At 41.0% G+C, this 19,025-nt stretch overlaps 1 protein-coding gene across 1 annotated transcript in view; it reads right to left on the bottom strand.

Moving 5' to 3' along the window:
* The window catches only part of LOC115230660 (ataxin-2), a 46,848-nt gene extending 27,953 nt beyond the window's left edge, over window positions 1-18,895 (bottom strand). Inside the window, exons 1-2 of the mRNA XM_029800800.2 lie at window positions 18,840-18,895; window positions 7,789-7,836 (exon numbers count right to left, since the gene is read on the bottom strand). Coding sequence (XP_029656660.2) covers window positions 7,789-7,836; window positions 18,840-18,880 — 89 coding nt within the window. The 5' untranslated portion in view covers window positions 18,881-18,895. The remainder of the gene's footprint in view (window positions 1-7,788; window positions 7,837-18,839) is intronic.
* Between the last annotated feature and the right edge of the window lie 130 nt (window positions 18,896-19,025).

Below are 19,025 nucleotides of genomic sequence, written 5' to 3'. Positions count from 1 at the left end.
TCATCCATGCGGACACATTTCTCTCCTATAACATCGCTATTTTCTCTGACACACTGTCTGGCAATCCGAAATACTTCAGCTCTTTGATCCTCGCGACGCTGGACATTGGCAAACTTCTTTTCTGCTACATCTTTGGCAATGTATACCTGCCGCCCAGCCTCCCTTTTGGCTATCTGGTACAGTTCCCTGCTGCCCCCATCCTTCCAGGCTTTCCAGGCCCGTCTCTTTTCACAGATGGCTTTATCTACTGCACTATTCCACCACCACGTAATTCTAGGTCTGGAAGGGACTTTGCAATATATATATTTAAATACTAGCAGTATCGCCCGGCGTTGCTCGGGTTTGTAAGGGAAATAACTATATAAGCATTTTTAGAGAGTTACTTCCCTTATAGATGCCAATTCGGGCTTTCTTAGCCATTTCTGTTTTGGTGTCTTCAAGCCATGAAGTCGTTGTTCTAAAAGAACGCTGGTCTCCTTGACAACGCTTTACGACGTTGATTTCCTTACACTCCCTTCCCCACAGCTTCACGAGGGAGGGAAGAAGGGGGAGAAGCAAACAGGTGCAGGTGTGACCATGGACGCCAACTCCGCCGCCATCGACACACGAAAAATTATGCATTAAAATGGAATAAAAAAATGATGTTAAATTATTTTTAAAATCGTAGACGCGCGCTAATAGCCAGACGGGCTTGATATGAATCACGACTATAAGATACCCGAATTTGGTTAAACTGCACCGCAAAATGTGGGAGTAGTTAGGAATCTAAATCGAAGGGGACAGACACTCACACAACTACAGTTTTATATATATAGATAGATATCATCTGTGGGAGAACAAAGAGACATTGCTAATAAAATTTCAGTCAACTGATTCTATTCCTCTAGAGTTCCAAATACAAGAGGGAGTTTTGTTTACTCATTGCTTGGATAATCTCAGCTGAATTTAGTTTTTTAGTCATATTTACACACATCACATACCATATATATATATATATATATTGTTTCAACTCAAAGACTGTGGCCATGCTGGGACACTGCCAGTGGATATATATATATGTATATGCCTTGACTGGCTTCCATGCCGGTGGCACGTTAAAAGTACCAACCGATCGTGGCCGATGCCAGACTTCCCTGGCACCTGTGCCGGTGGCATGTAAAAAGCACCCACTACACTCTTGGAGTGGTTGGCGTTAGGAAGGGCATCCAGCTGTAGAAACGTTGCCAAATAAGACTGGAGCCTGGTGCAGCCTTCAGGCTTCCCAGATCCCCGGTCGAACCGTCCAACCCATGCTAGCATGGAGAACGGACGTTAAACGATGATGATGATGATGATATATATATATATATATGCCTTGACTGGCTTCCATGCCGGTGGCACGTTAAAAGTACCAACCGATCGTGGTCATTGCCAGACCCCTCTGGCACCTGTGCCGGTGTCACGTAAAAAGCACCCATTACACTCGCGGAGTGGTTGGTGTTAGGAAGGGCATCCAGCTGTAGAAACACTGCCAGATCAGACTGGAGCCTGGTGCAGCCCCTGGCTTCCCAGACCCCGGTCGAACCGTCCAACCCGTGTTAGCGCGGAAAACGGACGTTAAACGATGATGATGATGATATATATATATATGTAGGTAGAGCATGAAATGAAAGGGGTATTGGCTGCTATTTCTAACAAGTTAAACAGTATCATAGAAAGACAGAGGCCTTCTGGCTGGCTTGGTTCATGTTGTTGTTGTCGTTATGGTTGAGTGGTGATATTGGCTACAAGAGTCTCTAACAAAGATACAACTGTTGTGAATGGTAAATGAATGTGGCTGACGTTGGCATTGGAGTTGTTGAGGAACATATTTGGCGAGTAAATAGATGAGGTAGTAATTAATTATAGGTTGGTGCAGGTTGGTGTAAGCGTTGGTGGTTGGTAGACAAGCTACTTACCACACAGCCACTCCTGCGCCTAAGGTCCAGTGGGTGAACTGCACCTCTGACTGTTCAGAATTGTCGAATGACCTGCACAAATGATTTGTTTATGGTGATCGAATGCATGCGCTGCACATTATCTCATTCCCTCCATCAAATCGACATGGTCTGAACAGGTGCATGGTGTGTCATGCATCAGGTGTCAAAGTGATTGCATAGGGTCATGTGAGATGAAGTGTTTTTGCTCAAGTGCACAATGCACCACCCGGTCTGGGAATTGAAACAACGATCTCGTGATTGTTAGTGTGAAACCCTAACCCAGTGCTTTTCAACCTTTTGCTGGAGCGGAACCCCAAGGAAACATTCCACTGGCTCAAGGAACCCCTGTGTAATAATTTAATAGTCTTATGCACACATATCTGCACAGGAGAATTAAAAATTACTGCCGATTTTAGCAGTTTTGTAACTTCTTGCGGAACCCCTGAACTGTACTGGCGGAACCCTAAGGTTCCGTGGAACCCCGGTTGAAAACCACTGCCGATTTTAGCAGTTTTCTAACTTCTTGCGGAACCCCTGAACTGTACTGGCGGAAACCTAAGGTTCCGTGGAACCCTGGTTGAAAACCACTGCCCTATATATTCAGCCAGTCAGGTATCCCTAGTTTCCTGTTGCACTGCCTGGACAGTTTGATCTCTTTTTAGCCCTACCCATTTGTGTTCACAGCAGTATACCTGTATCAATGTTGATTTTGTGAATCCCCTATATCAGTGCTTTTCAAACTTTTTGCTGGAGCGGAACCCCAAGGAAACATTCCACTGGCTCGAGGAACCCGTGTGCAATAATTTAATAGTCTTATGCACACATATCTGCACAGGAGAAGTAAAAATTACTGCCGAATTTAGCAGTTTTGTAACTTCTTGCGGAACCCTGGTTGAAAACCACTGCCCTAACCACTAGACCATACACACTTATGCATGTATGTTTGCGTGTGCGCGCGCACGTGCGCATGTGGTGGCTTGAGTCCACCCAAGGATGCAATATTTAAGGTGCAGGTGTGACTGTGCTGTCGAGGCCATTGCTTCCTCACCACATACTTTCTGGTTCTCACAGCTTCCACCCCTGTTCACCAGCTGCTCTATAAACACCTATAGTTTATACATAGCCAGTGAGATAGACTGACATTCCTGGAACATATCTCAGTTTGTCAATGGCTCGGTCAAATGTCAAAAGGTCACCTCAATGCAAAACACCACTCAAGATGGTACAATGTTCCATTCAGCTGTCAACGATCTACTTCCACTAGGTCAAAGCCTCAGCCAACATATCTATCTATGTTGGTTGTACATAAGTCTCCACTTGATCTGGCTACAGGGGATGGACCCTTGACATTGGCACTAGTCTCAGGTTCTTAAACCAAATACAAAAAAATATTAGCATATAGGCGCAGGAGTGGCTGTGTGGTAAGTAGCTTGCTTACCAACCACATGGTTCCAGGTTCAGTCCCACTGCGTGGCACCTTGGGCAAGTGTCTTCTACTATAGCCTTGGGCCGACCAAAGCCTTGTGAGTGGATTTGGTAGACGGAAACTGAAAGAAGCCCGTTGCATATATATATATATATATATATATATATATATATATATATATATATGTGCGGGTGTGTTTGTCCCTCTAGCATTGCTTGACCACCGATGCTGGTGTGTTTACGTCCCTGTCACTTAGCGGTTCGGCAAAAGAGACCGATAGAATAAGTACTGGGCTTACAAAGAATAAGTCCCAGGGTTGAGTTGCTCAATTAAAGGTGGTGCTCCAGCATGGCCGCAGTCAAATGACTGAAACAAGTAAAAGAAAAGAAAGAAAGATATCTCTCTTACTTCTTTACTGCCCACAAGGGGGCTAAACCTCAACAAATATAGCTCAAATGCCATCCTGGAATCAGATAACTGATCATAATATAACATATCTACATTAAATGTTTTGATGGATTCAATGGTTTCATTCCTACAGATGGTAGGAGTTTAATTAGAGAAAATGGTTGTAATCTAATTAACAAATTCAACTAAAGATATTTTTAGACATTTAATAAACAATCTATCTTTTCATAATTAAAAAAACAACAGCCACCCAAAAACATGTGACTAATTAACATCTACACCATGCATCAAATAAGTTTTTTTAAAAATTTAATATACTTACGTCTAATTAGTGTTTTGATTAAAAAGTAATTTGGCTAAATTGTGTTCTGAGTTCAAAACCTGCCAGGGTCAATGAAACAAAGCATTGGTCATGTATTGAAACTTGTTGTCTTTCTGAATTGGCCACAATACACCATCTTCTGAGTGGAAGTGGTAGACAGAAACTGTACTGAAGCCCATAGCATGTATGTGTGTGTGTGTGTGTGTGTGTGTGGTGTGTGTGTGTGTTTATACACAGATTTGTCTCTTTGACTAAACAGAAAATGAAGAAGTGCTTTGACTGGCAAATACACTTTGGTTGCATAGTAAGAGCACAAGGTATGCAAAAACTATTACTAGAAGGAAAGATAAATACTTGTACTTGTGGCGACATTCACCCTGGGCGGGTTGAGTCGGCTTCTACCACCCTCGAGGCGTCTCAAACCATGGCAACCCACGCACGACGGTCCTGCGCCAGTTCACTTGAGATAGCGAGCCAGTCATGGTTCCATCGGCGCAGGCCCACCACCTGTGGACCCGTGAGCACAGAGAGGTCCTCCTTGACCATCGTAGCCCAGGTCTTCAGCCGCCCGCCCGCGCGTTTCTGCCAGTTGGGAAGTGGAGTTGGGAGAAGGACATCGTGGCTCAGTTCACCCACTGGACGCCTACATGCATGGCCAAACCACCGCAAGCGCCGTTGCAGAAATAAACGGCAAATGCTCGAGAGAAAGATCCAAAACAAATTACTTTGGTAACATCATAGGCGCAGGAGTGGCTGTGTGCTAAGTAGCTTGCTAACCAACCACATGGTTCAGGGTTCAGTCCCACTGCGTGGCATCTTGGGCAAGTGTCTTCTGCTATAGCCCCGGGCCGACCAATGCCTTGTGAGTGGATTTGTTAGACGGAAACTGAAAGAAGCCTGTCGTATATATGTATATATATATATGTGTGTGTATGTGTATGTTTGTGTGTCTGTCCCCCCAGCATTGCTTGACAACCGATGCTGGTGTGTTTATGTCCCCATTACTTAGCGGTTCGGCAAAAGAGACCGATAGAATAAGTACTGGGCTTACAAAGAATAAGTCCCGGGGTCGAGTTGCTCGACTAAAGGCGGTGCTCCAGCACGGCCGCAGTCAAATGACTGAAACAAGTAAAAGAGTAAAAGAGTGAATGTGTAAGAATGTCAGAAAAAAACTGAGTCAACTGAAGATCCCCCATAATCAACTTGCTGACAGCACTGACACCTCTTGATACATACAGACATATTGTATATGGAGTACAAAAAAAAAAAGTATTCACACTTTAGGAAAGGAAAAATCTGTATAAATATTTTAATTAGTATTATTGTAATTTATTACATTGACCCCAGTGCTCCACTGGTTCTTAATTTATTGACTCTGAAAGGATGACAGGCAAAGTCGTCAACCTTGCTGGAATTTGAACTCAGAACATAAAGACACAAAATTCTGCTAAACATTTTGCTTAGTATACTAACAATTCTGCCAGCTTGCTATAATAATAATAATGATAATAATAAATAATAATAATAAATTATAAATAATAATAATAAATAATAATAATAATCTTTTCTAAAGGAACAAGGTCCGACATTTTGAGGGTGGGGACTAGTTGATTACATTGACCCCAGTGTTTCACTGGTACTTAATTTATTGACCCCAAAAGGATAAAAAGCAGAGTTGACTTCAGCAGGATTCGAACTCAGAACGTAACAATAGGCGAAATACCGCTAAGCATTTTCTCCAGCATGCTAACGATTCTGCCAGCTCGCTGCCTTAATAATAATAATAATAATGATGATGATGATGATGATAATAAATTAATATAATAAATTGAAAGAAAGGCAGTTTATTCAAACAGAAATATGGTATGAAAAGGGTTAAAAATAGAAGACGGGCAAAAAGGACTAATATAAGGGTAGGAGGGAGCTGCTATTAATAGATAAGGACACCATTACTCAGAATTAGGTGAGAAACAAAGGTCTCTAATGCAAATCTAGTCAGGTATTGTGAACACATCTCCAAATAAAACACCCCCGTCGTATCTGGAGATTGAAAATATTTAACTAATCACAGTGTTGACATAAAATATTGACCAAAACAATATAGATTGTTAAAAATCCAATAAATAATACAAGGGGAAACCCTGCACCTTGTCAAAGACAAGTTCTGGCTAATTAATCTTAACAAACATTAGTAACGAGTGTTCAGTAAACAAACCATTTTGTTTTTTTATATTTATATTTATAACATCTGGTGTAACGGTCCACAATGTAGAATTTCTTCTATGCTGTGAACGGCTTCAAATGGAAAACCACTATGCACTGCACGTCTGCATACGTGTAGACCGGACAAAGGAATCAGGTCTTCTATATGAACACAGAAGCAATAGCTAATCATGATGTTTACTATGGTGTGTGTGTGTGTATGTATGTACGTATATATATATATATATACATACATATATATTTCTTTACTACCCACAAGGGGCTTAACATAGAGGGGACAAACAAGGACAGATAAAGGGATTAAGTCGATTATATCGACCCCGAAAGGATGAAAGGCAAAGTCGACCTCGGCGGAAATTGAACTCAGAACATAACGACAGACGAAATACCGCAAAGCATTTCGGCTGGCGCGCTAACGTTCCTGCATACATAGATATATACATACATACACACACACACACACACATATATATATATATATATATGCATACACACATACTCTTACACATACACACACATTCTCAATGTAATGAATGGTAAAAAATAAAAGTGCGTTATAAACACTCATTAAGCACAGTTCAAAACAAAACTACACACACTCATCATTTAAGGCCTGCCTTCCATGCCGGCATGGGTTGGACAGCTTGACGGGAGCTGGTGAGTCAGAAGACTGCACCAAGCTCTACTGTCAGCTACAGCTTAGTTTCTATGGCTTGATGCAATTCCTACACACACACACACACACACACACATATATACACACACTAGCACATACCATAGTAGTGGATGGCCACATGCAAGAACAAATTAACTGGGAAGATTTGCAAGAGATGCGCACAATAGGCGCAGGAGTGGCTGTGTGGTAAGTAGCTTGCTAACCAACCACATGGTTCCGGGTTCAGTCCCACTGCGTGGCATCTTGGGCAAGTGTCTTCCGCTATAGCCCCGGGCTGACCAAAGCCTTGTGAGTGGATTTGGTAGACGGAAACTGAAAGAAGCCCGTCGTATATATGTATATATAGGCGCAGGAGTGGCTGTGTGGTAAGTAGCTTGCTAACCAACCACATGGTTCCGGGTTCAGTCCCACTGCGTGGCATCTTGGGGAAGTGTCTTCTGCTATAGCCCCGGGCCGACCAAAGCCTTGTGAGTGGATTTGGTAGATGGAAACTGAAAGAAGCCAGTCGTATATATGTATATATATGTGTATGTGTGTGTGTTTGTCCCCCTAGCATTGCTTGACAACCGATGCTGGTGTGTTTACGTCCCTGTCACTTAGCGGTTCGGCAAAAGAGACCGATAGAATAAGTACTGGGCTTACAAAAGAATAAGTCCCCGGGTCGATTTGCTCGACTAAAGGCGGTGCTCCAGCATGGCCGCAGTCAAATGACAGAAACAAGTAAAAGAGTAAAAGAGTAATAGTAAATATAAAATCAAATGTTTTGGATAAATACCTTGGAGTGGGCAAACCCCATGGTTCATTTTGTGTAGATGCCCTCCATCTGTGAAGAAGAAGAAAAAGACAGAAAATAGAATATAATACATACACAATCACAACTAAATAACAAAAACAATATTTATGCCACAAGGGCAAGAATGGAGGATGTTTTTAAAAAACAAATTATAAAAATGTTGGTGAGAAAGGGGGTGGGATACTGTGAATGTGAGAGTCTTATTTTAACCCTGTAGTATTCGCACTATTCTACCAAAATTAATCCTTTTTCATCCACATTGTTTTGAACTAATCATTCATTAATCTTGTAGCTTTGAGATTTTGATGAGGTAGCTGTTAATTTTTAAAACAACATTGTAGGGTTGGTGTGAGAGACCAGATCCGGCCAGTTTGAACATAAAACAAGCAGAATACTTTTGGCCGGATATGGCCGGTTTAAATGCTAAAGGGTTAAGGCAGTGCTCCAGCATGGCCACAGTCAAATAACAAACAAAAGAATACAAGATGCTAGTAAATACGTAAACTATAATTTCATGATGTTAATGTGATTTGATCCTTTATATTTATTAATTTATCTAACAATACATAGTGATATAGTGATAGATATTGAACACTCTCATAACCGGTGAACACTGGTCAAATATTTAAAAAAAAAAACTTTCTTTACTCCAGGAAATGAGAATAGCCAGATGGTTGTGGATGCTAAGATTTTCAGTGGTCGAGAATATCCTCCACACCACTGCCACCAGCCTATTGGGTCATCTTGTAGTTATGAGATTTTGATGAGGTAGCTGTTAATTTTTAAAACAATATTGTAGGGTTGGTGTGAGAGACCAGATCTGACCAGTTTGAACATAAAACAGGTAGAAGATTTTTGGCCGGATATGGCCGGTTTAAATGCTAAAGGGTTAAGGGAGTAAAGTGCTTATCAGATTGCCAAAGCTGGAAGTAAATGGTTAATATAAACTATAGTGCCAGGTTTTCCACTGACCATGTCTCGCAGAAACTCTCTCTCTCCCTAAAAAGCTTATACGATATGCTACCCTTCATATCACCCACCTCCCTACCACCACATTACTCTTGAACCCTCCAAAAAAAGAGAAAAAACCATACCCCATGCTGCCGTTTCACACTTAGTGTCTCATACCTTATGCTGCCTCTTATGCCAACTACCTCTCCCCAATCAATCTCAAAGTACGCTGCACCCTACATCAACTATCTCTCTCCCTTGTGCCTCATGCCATCTCTCACAGCAACAAAGTCACCCCACGAAAAATAACCCTTCATATTTATGCCACCTCTCACACCAACCATCTTTCTCCCTAAAGAGCTCACACCAATCACCTCCCTCACTAGTTACACTTCATTCCAATCACAAATTCCTGCCTCTTTCACCATTTAACCCAGGGGTTCTCAACCATTTCTATTTATGGACCCTTTTGATTACTCTTTTATTCTGGTGGACCCCCACAGCCATTCGATGTTTAAAAACTAGTTTCCTAGAAAAATCTTTCAAAATTCCTATTTTGTTTTCCACACATTAACTTGTGTAGGTTGAACAATGTAAAATGTTAGAGAAAGAAACCCAGCTGTTTCTTGCAATACATAACCAATACATACATCTAAAGCAGGGGTTCTCAACCATTTCTTATCAATGGACCCCTTTGATTACTATTTTATTCTGGTGGACCCCCATTCGATGTTTAAAAACTAGTTTCATAGAAACTTCTTTCAAAATTCCTATTTTGCAGTTGAACTATGTAAAATGTTAAAGAAACCCAGCTGTTTTCTTGCAATTCACACCAATACATTCATCATCATCATCATTTAGCGTCCGCTTTCCATGCTAGCATGGGTTGGACGGTTCAACTGGGGTCTGTGAAGCTGGAAGGCTTCGTCAGGCCCAGTCAGATCTGGCAGTGTTTCTACGGCTGGATGCCCTTCCTAACGCCAACCACTCTGTGAGTGTAGTGGGTGCTTTTTATGTGCCACCCGCACAGGTGCCAGACAGAGCTGGTAAACAGCCACGAACGGATGGTGCTTTTACGTGCCACCGACACGGGGGCCAGACAGAGCTGGCAAAAAAGCAAAATATTTTCGGGGGCTCTTAAAATACTATTGTGGATCCCCTATTTACTATTTTGCTGTGGACCCCACCCCCAATATTATATGGCCCTAGGTGCAGCACCATGGAACAAACTCCAAGACCACATGATCGCGAAGAAAGCTTCTCAACCTGTTTCACAAAGACAAATAGTCGGATTAAAGAGATAATCCTCTCAGATCCCCAAATCTAACCAAACTAAAAGAAACACTGCTTCATAGGCTATTAACTGGACGGTGGTGGTGATTCTGGTATTGTTAATAACGATATTGAACAAGTAAAACAATGGTCAAAGACAGGGAACGTTACAAATTAGCAGGGATTTACCGTATTTTAACTTGTACAAAGAACCCTTTTCTTGTCAAAAATTAGGTTAAAAAATATGGGAGTTTCTTAAACATGGATAGCATTATAATCCCTTACAAAACCTTTTTCCCAAATTTTAAACCCCCTAAAATTAGGAGATTCCTTATACATGTTAAAATACAGTACATTGAGTAATGAACCAATTTCTAAAGTAAAATACAAGGGGCCCAAAAATGGGACCACCTGGGTCTAATCATGGCTGCAGTCCATTTTCTTGTCAAAAATAAGGTTAAAAAATATGGGAGTTTCTTATACATGGATAGCATTATAATCCCTTACAAAACCTTTTTCCCAAATTTTAAGCCCTCCAAAATTAGGGGATTCCTTATACATGTTAAAATATGGTACATTGACAGTAATGGACCAATTTATGAAGTAAAATACAAGGGGCCCAAAAATGGGACCACCTGGGTCTAATCATGGCTGCAGTCCATTTTCTTGTCAAAAAGTAGGTTAAAAAATATGGGAGTTTCTTATACATGGATAGCATTATAATCCCTTACAAAACCTTTTCCCAAATTTTAAGCCCCCCAAAATTAGGGGATTCCTTATACATGTTAAAATATGGTACATTGACAGAGTAATGGACCAATTTCTGAAGTAAAATATAAGGGGCCCAAAAATGGGACCACCTGGGTCTAATCATGGTTGCAGCCCATACATATATAACATATATGTCTGTGTATGTTTTTACACTGATTCAAGCACAGTAAACACTTCATTTCTCTTACAAACAATTCTCCTGTGGTTTGTAAACCCTAAAAAACCCTTACTTGAAAAAAAACAGTGATAGGAAGGCTAACTGAATGCTTCCTCAGTAAACTTCATCCCACCCATGCCAGCATGGAATAAGATGTGATGACAATGATTATGATGACGGTGGGGTTTTAAGATCAGAATATTAAAAGGGATAGAATTAACCCTATAGTGTTTAAACCGGCCATATCAGTCCCAAATTTGTCTTCCTGTTTTATGCTCAAACCAGCCAGCTCTGACCTCTCACACCTACCCTACAAAGTCATTCCAAAAATAAACAGGGACCTCATCAAAATCTCAGAGTTACAAGATGCTGTACAATTAATTTAAAACAATGTGATTAAACAGGCTTTACACTTGACAGAGTAATCTGAATGCTAAAGGGTTAAACTCCTTAGTGTTTAAACCGGCCAAATCCGGCCCAATATATTCTACATGTTTTATATTCAAACTGGCGATATCTAGCCTCTCACTCCTAACCTACAATGCCATTCTGAAAATAAACAATCACATCATTGAAACCTCAAAGCTTAGTTAGTTAGTTAATTTGGCTCAAAAGCAAATAGCAAGGCCATGTAGGGGGACATGGAGTTAAGTACAGGGTGGTGTTCATGTAAAGAGTTCAGGCCACTTGAGGTCAAGGGAGGCTTTGAACAAAGCGGTCGTCGGCATCTTCACCATCTCGTCTGGCAGCTTGTTCCACGGATCCGCAACCCGGACGGAGAAAGCTTCTCTCCTTCGATCGAGATGAAATCGTCGCAGGTAGAGCTTTTCAGAATGACCCCGCAGCCGACGCTCTGGAGCAGGAGTGAAGAACAGCTCTTTCGAGAGGTTACACTTTCCGCTTATGATGTTGTGGGCGATAAGATAATGCATGATTAATTCAAAACAATTTGAGAAAAAAAGTATTATATTTAACAGAGTATTCTGAACACTAAAGGGTTAAATGCTACAAGGCAAGTTTTGTCTGACACTAATATTTCTACCAATCTGTTGTCCATTAAAAACAACAACAACAACAACCTTTAATGATAATACTCCATGGAGATTTAATATTTTAAGGAAGGAAGGCTGCCACTGAGTAAACAATGTTTATTAGCTCACAGTTACCTACTGATTAAAAACAATCCTGTTTCCTACTCACTGTTGTTGTTCAGCCTAAGTATGCCTGGCTCTGTCTCTCAAATAAACATATACACACACATATAGACAGATACAGAGAGAAGAGATGTAGAGAAAATATACTCATATACATGTGCATAAATATTAGACACACATATGCAAATAACTAAAAACACAAATTCACATAAGAAATCCACAAACACACACACACATACAGTATTCTGATCAAAGAGGAATGCAAAATATGTGATGTAAACAAAGAGGAAACTGCGTTTTTAAAAACAAAAGAAACCTGAAGACATGAGGGTGGGATGTATGAGGCGGGCAGGGGAACTGGGACGGAGTCAACAAGTGAGAGAAACGCCAGTGTTGCTGGTTGGTAAAAGACCTTGTTAATGACTTTAAGGATGCAGTACTGATAAGCAAAATGGCTGATTAACGATTAATCAGTGATGCTTTATCGACAAATAACTGATTAATTGGCAGCCAATTACTTTCAATGTAATTATGTATTGATATGAAAATGAATATTGTAATTAATGGTAGGTAATGTAGTATATTATTTTATAATTAATTACTATTAGGGAGCTATTAATTGAGAGTATATGATGGATTTAGGATGATTCTAGCAATTTCTGTATTGTTCTCAGTCACGTTTGTTTGTTTGTTTGTGGACAAGATATCTCGAGAACCGCAGGATGGATTCAGATAAAACTTTCAGGGATATTTGGCCTTGTGGCTGGCACACACTGATTAGATTTTGGGATCAATCCGATACCGGACAAGGATTCTGGATTATTTTTCCATTTTTTTTTCTTACTTAATTTTTGAGAGTGGTCAGGTTCATTCTTAGCATTCAAGTTTATTCCAGATATTCTCATTTTAAAAATCATCTCCGGCTAATCGTTAAGAGGACGTTGGTGTTGCCTTGGCAGAGGTTTGCAGTCTCTGAGTGCTCTTGTTGTCATTAGATTGTATCAGTTAACGAAGTAACTTCTTGTTTACAACACATTCAACATCCTCCACCTTCACCTAGGCATCCGGTTTGCTTAATCTTTGTGTGACTAATATCAACATGTGTAGTATTAGTAGTCATATTGGCATGTATCCAAAAGGAAAAAAAAAACAAAAACAGAAGGCAACATTTAGCTATTAAACAGTGTTATTAGTTAATTTAACCCTTTTATTACTATATTTCTGCAGTATTATGATGCCGTTCTTTCAAATGATGTTTACAATGAATTTAGTAAAATAACAGTGTTTGGAACATAGATTAATCTTTTTGATCCCAACCCAGTACTTATTTATGGTGACCAAAAAAAAAAAAACTCGCTACAGGAGTGGCTGCGTGGTAAGTAGCTTGCTTACCAACCACATGGTTCCGGGTTCAGTCCCACTGCGTGGCATCTTGGGCAAGTGTCTTCTACTATAGCCTCGGGCCGACCAAAGCCTTGTGAGTGGATTTGGTAGACGGAAACTGAAAGCAGCATCGGTTGTCAAGCAATGCTAGGGAGACAAACACAGACACACAAACACACACACATACATATACATGTGTGTGTGTGAGTGTGTGTGTGTATGTTTGTGTCTGTATTTGTCCCCCTAGCATTGCTTGACAACCGATGCTGGTGTGTTTACTTCCCCGTCACCTAGCGGTTCGGCAAAAGAGACAGATAAAATAAGTACTGGGCTTACAAAGAATAAGTACCGGGGTCGATTTGCTCGACTAAAGGCGGTGCTCCAGCATGGCTGCAGTCAAATGACTGAAACAAGTAAAAGAGAGAGAGCAAGAGTACAATTTGGTGTATGGATCAAATACAAAACTTTGCTAAGTTTGTGAATATAGATCACGATGTGATGGTTTAGTTTTAGTATGACATTGTAGGGGAGGTGTGAGAGACCAGATGTGGCCAGTTTGAACATAAAACAAATATATTTTGGCTGGATAATCATCATCATCGTTTAATGTCCGTTTTCCATGCTAGCATGGGTTGGATGGTTCAACTGGGGTCTGGGAAGCCAGAAGGCTGCACCAGGCTCTAGTCTGATCTGGCAGTGTTTCTACAGCTGGATGCCCTTCCTAACGCCAACCACTCCGTGAGAGTAGTGGGTGTTTTTTACATGCCACCTGCACAGGTGCCAGACGAGGCTGACAAACGGCCACGATCGGATGGTGCTTTTTACGTGCCACCTGCACAGGTGCCAGACGAGGCTGGCAACGGCCACAATCGGATGGTGCATTTTACGTGCCACCGGTACGGAGGCCAGTCAGGGCGGCGCTGAGCTGGTTTAAATGCTAAGACAAACATGACAAAGATTTATAAGCTTAATCATATGATCGTTAGCTTTGTTTCAATTAATTTTGAAAATAACGAATTTAAAACATTAACTGTTGTTATCAAGATGGTACTTGGAAAATAAATAGGTTTTAATTTCCATCACTTCAAAAGAAGTTTGTATCACAAAGCTAGTGGCAGTCTAAAGAAGGTTAGTATTAAAAGGGTAAAGAAATTTTTTTTATTTACGACACACCACAACCATTTTGGGAAGTGAATCATAATCACATGACTAATGGACATTGTGCTGTTGTCACGGACATCTGTTAAAAATATATGCATGGCATTGACCTTAGATCAGTATGAATGCTCTATCACCCAGGGTTACTCTTTACTCTTTTACTTGTTTCAGTCATTTGACTGCGGCCATGCTGGAGCACTGCCTTGAGTCGAGCAAATCGACCCCCCGGGACTTATTCTGTGTAAGCCCAGTACGTATTCTATCGGTCTCTTTTACCGAACCGCTAAGTGACAGGGACGTAAACACACCAGCGTCGGTTGTCAAGCAATGCTAGGGGGACAAACACAGACACACAAACACATACATATACATATACATATATATATTTATATATACGACAGGCTTCTTTCAGTTTCCGTCTACCAAATATATATATATACATATATACGACAGGATTCTTTCAGGGCCTCTACACATGACACTTGACCTTCACAACAGGAATGCGATCCTGTCATCTGATATGCAAGATGGAGTACAGATGACAAAGTTGGACTCATGTCAGAGCCTTGATGTTCCTGCAGTAGAGGGCCATGCATTCTGTGGCACAAAGGAGGCAAGGGAACACTGCGACACTATACATCTTTATCTTTGTGTTGTGAGTAATGTCATGGCAGCTCCTAAGTCACTTAAGAGAGACAAACGCCTTTCTGGCAGACTGTATTTGCCTCCCAACATCAAGGTCAGAAGAGTTTGTACAAGTTACTGTACTGCCACTGGCTAGGGGTCTCTTGATGTATCAGAACATCTTCATAGGGGCTGGTAGAGTGTTGGTCTTGAGACGAAACATGTTTTCTGCTCAAGAAAATTCATCCATGGTGTTATAAGTGTAGTGTACATAACTAAGGTAGTTCTTTTTACAACAACCAAGACTCATAGTCTTCTAGTTGTTAGCAAATATGTCGGGTCCCCAAAGTCCATCCCTTCCTTACCGTGGTGGGGACGCTGGCAACGGGTAGTGTCAGCGCTATGCCGTCGAGAACTCCGGTTCCTGGTAGGGCTACCCAAGGCGGATTGGTCTGACACCGAGTGGTATTAGGGCCACAACCCGGCAGACGGGGCTCTGGTGAAAATCCTCGGAGTGTCTGTTTCGGCAACCGGCGGCTCCTTGGTCGTTCTTTCCCTGCGTCTGCAGACAATCTGCGGCAAACACCGAGTGGTATTAGGGCCACAACCATTGGTATTTATCAATCCAGATTTGAAATCATTACACATCCAAGAATAAGACACCCGATGACCATCACTGATCAAACTGGTTATAGATGTAAACATTACAAAAATACACTGGTGAAAATCCTCGGAGTGTCTGTTTCGGCAACCGGCGGCTCCTCGGTCATTCTGTTCCTGCGTCTGCGGACAATCTGTGGCAAACAGGATGTTTCTACATGCGGGATTGTTGGGGACCACTTGTGAAATCCACATATTCCCACGAAACTTCTTCCACGAGTAGAAGAAGCTGACTCAACCTGCCCAGGGTGAATGTCACCACAAGTACAAGTAAGTAAATATGTCATATTTATTCGTAATTTCTAACAGAAGCAGCTTTGGGGGATAGGTGCAATCAATTAACCTGACTCCAGTATTCCATTGGTATTTATCAATCCAGATTTGAAATCATTACACATCCAAGAATAAGACACCCGATGAGCATCTCTGATCAAACTGGTTATAGATGAAAAACATTACAAAAATACACTGTAGAGATGGTCAGTTCTAATCCTGTCCACTAAAATGCACATATTCAAGAATAAGACACCTCTCTTTACTTGTTTCAGTCATTTGACTGTGGCCATGCTGGAGCACCGCCTTCTAGTCGAGTAAATCAACCCCAGGACTTATTCTTTGTAAACCGAGTACTTATTCTATCAGTCTCTTTTGCTGAACTGCTAAGTTACGGGACGTAAACACACCAGCATCGGTTGTCAAGCAATGGTGGGTGGGACAAACACAGACACACAAACATATACATACATACACACATATATATATACATATATACGACGGGCTTCTTCCAGTTTCCGTCTACCAAATCCACTCACTGTAGGGATGGCTGTGTGGTAAGTAGCTTGCTAACCAACCACATGGTTCTGGGTTCAGTCTCACTGCCTGGCATCTTGGGCAAGTGTCTTCTGCTATAGCCCCGGGCCGACCAATGCCTTGTGAGTGGATTTGGTAGACGGAACTGAAAGAAGCCTGTCGTATATGTGTGTGTATATATATATATATATATATATATATATATATATATATATATATATATATATATATATTATATATGTATGTGTATGTATGGTGTGTGTGTGTGTGTGTGTGTGTGTGTGTGTGTGTCTGTCCCCCTAACATTGCTTGACAACCGATGCTGGTGTGTTTACGTCCCCGTCACTTAGCGGTTCGGCAAAAAAGAGACTGATAGAATAAGTACTGGGCTTACAAAGAATAAGTCCCGGTGTCGATTTGTTCGACTAAAGGCGGTGCTCCAGCATGGCCGCAGTCAAATGACTGAAACAAGTAAAAGAGAGTAAAAAGAGAGAGATATAAAATTAGAGATAAAACCACCATGAGGTAAATCAAACAGTGAAAAACATAAACCAAAACACAGAAATAAAATTAATTAATATAATATACATATTTTATATATTTTGTATATTATATTAATTAATTTTATTTCTATGTTTTTCACTGTTTGATTTCCCTAATAGTGGTTTTATCTCTAATTTAATATATATATATAATTGATAATTTACTTGTTTCAGTCATCAGACTGCGGCCATGCTGGGGCACCACCTTGAGTTTTCAGGAGAATGAATAGACATGCACATACACGTGTCCATAAATTAGTATTACAATTTGAAAAATTTATTTGAAGAAAAGAATCCAGTTAAGTTTATTAGAAAACTAGCAGCATAGCCGGCATTGCCCGGCATTGCCCGGGTATGTAATAGCCCCTAGTAGGCAACGACTAATCCCAATCTAGTCCTTTCCCTCTAGGGAACGAAGGCGCATGTGTAGGTTGCAATGTCTTCTCTTCACTCGAATACTTCTGTGTATACGATGTTCCTAGCTGTCCCTTTGGGCGAAAACATGAAAACATCATTGTGCCTCCCAACGCGTGATCAGCCCAGAAAATGTGTTGCATATAAAAAGCTTAGATTCTCAACCCCATGTCGAATTTATCGATTTTTTCAGAACTGGGGGAACTTTTCAAAATTTTCGCTGCGTTAGTTTTGAATTATGACATTGGGCTATGTGTGTGTCAAGTTTCATCAGAATCGGTTGAAAGCCGTGGTCAGGGTGAGGGTACAACCTGACAGACACACAGACAGACAAACTGCCGTTTATATATAGAGAGATATAGGCAAAGTTTTTATATGAAACACTAAAGCACTTCCAGGCAGGGTGCCGTTGGTTGCACACAACCTACTGAGTTTTCCTCAATTTCATTTTCTAATTGTAAAGGTAATTTATGGAAAATGTACAAACACACGGTGTGTATATGTATGCATATTCTTTTATTTGTTTCAGTCATTTGACTGCGGCCATGCTAGAGCACCGCCTTTAGTTAAACAAATCTTATTTGTAAGCCTAGTACTTATTCTATCGAGGTCTTTTGCCGACCCGCTAAGTTACGGGGACGTAAATACACCACCATCGGTTAAGCGATGGTGGGGTAACACGCACACATATAATTATATATATAAACACACCCATGCGCGGCTGTGATAAGAAGCTTGCTTCCCAACCACATGATTCAGGGTTCAGTCCCACCGAATCCTTGAGTGGATTTGGTAGACGGAAACTGAAAGAAGCCCGTCGTTTATATATGTGAGCGTGTGTGCGTCTACTCCACATCGCTTGACAACCGCCGTTAATGTGTTTTACGTCCTCGTAACTTAGCGGTTCGGCATAAAAAAAACGATAGAATAAGTACAAAGCATAATAAATAAGCCCCGGAGTCGATTTCTTCAACAAAAGGTCGATGCTCCAGCATGGCCGCAGTCAAATGACTGAAACACGGAAAAGTATATATATATACGTAAGTACACACACAGACTACCCTATACGTATCACACACGCTCCACTCATTCGGCGTATAAAAATTAATAGAAAAGAACGAGAGTAGAATACGAAACCTTGTCTTTGAGGGATAACGGTTGATTCCTCGAAAGGCCATTCCGCCCCGCACGAAGTTACGTCGATACATCAACGAGAAAGTGAAACTAAACTAAAAAGGAAAAAATTACAAAAGAACGCCACTTCCTGTCACGTGGTTTGAGCACAGTCAAGAAGCCGCCTCTGGGTAATTTAATCCCATTCAC

This window comes from Octopus sinensis, unplaced genomic scaffold (genome assembly GCF_006345805.1).
Source record: "Octopus sinensis unplaced genomic scaffold, ASM634580v1 Contig16096, whole genome shotgun sequence".
In the NCBI taxonomy this organism is placed as follows: Eukaryota; Metazoa; Mollusca; class Cephalopoda; order Octopoda; family Octopodidae; genus Octopus; species Octopus sinensis.
This window is presented reverse-complemented; position numbering and strand designations above follow the sequence as displayed.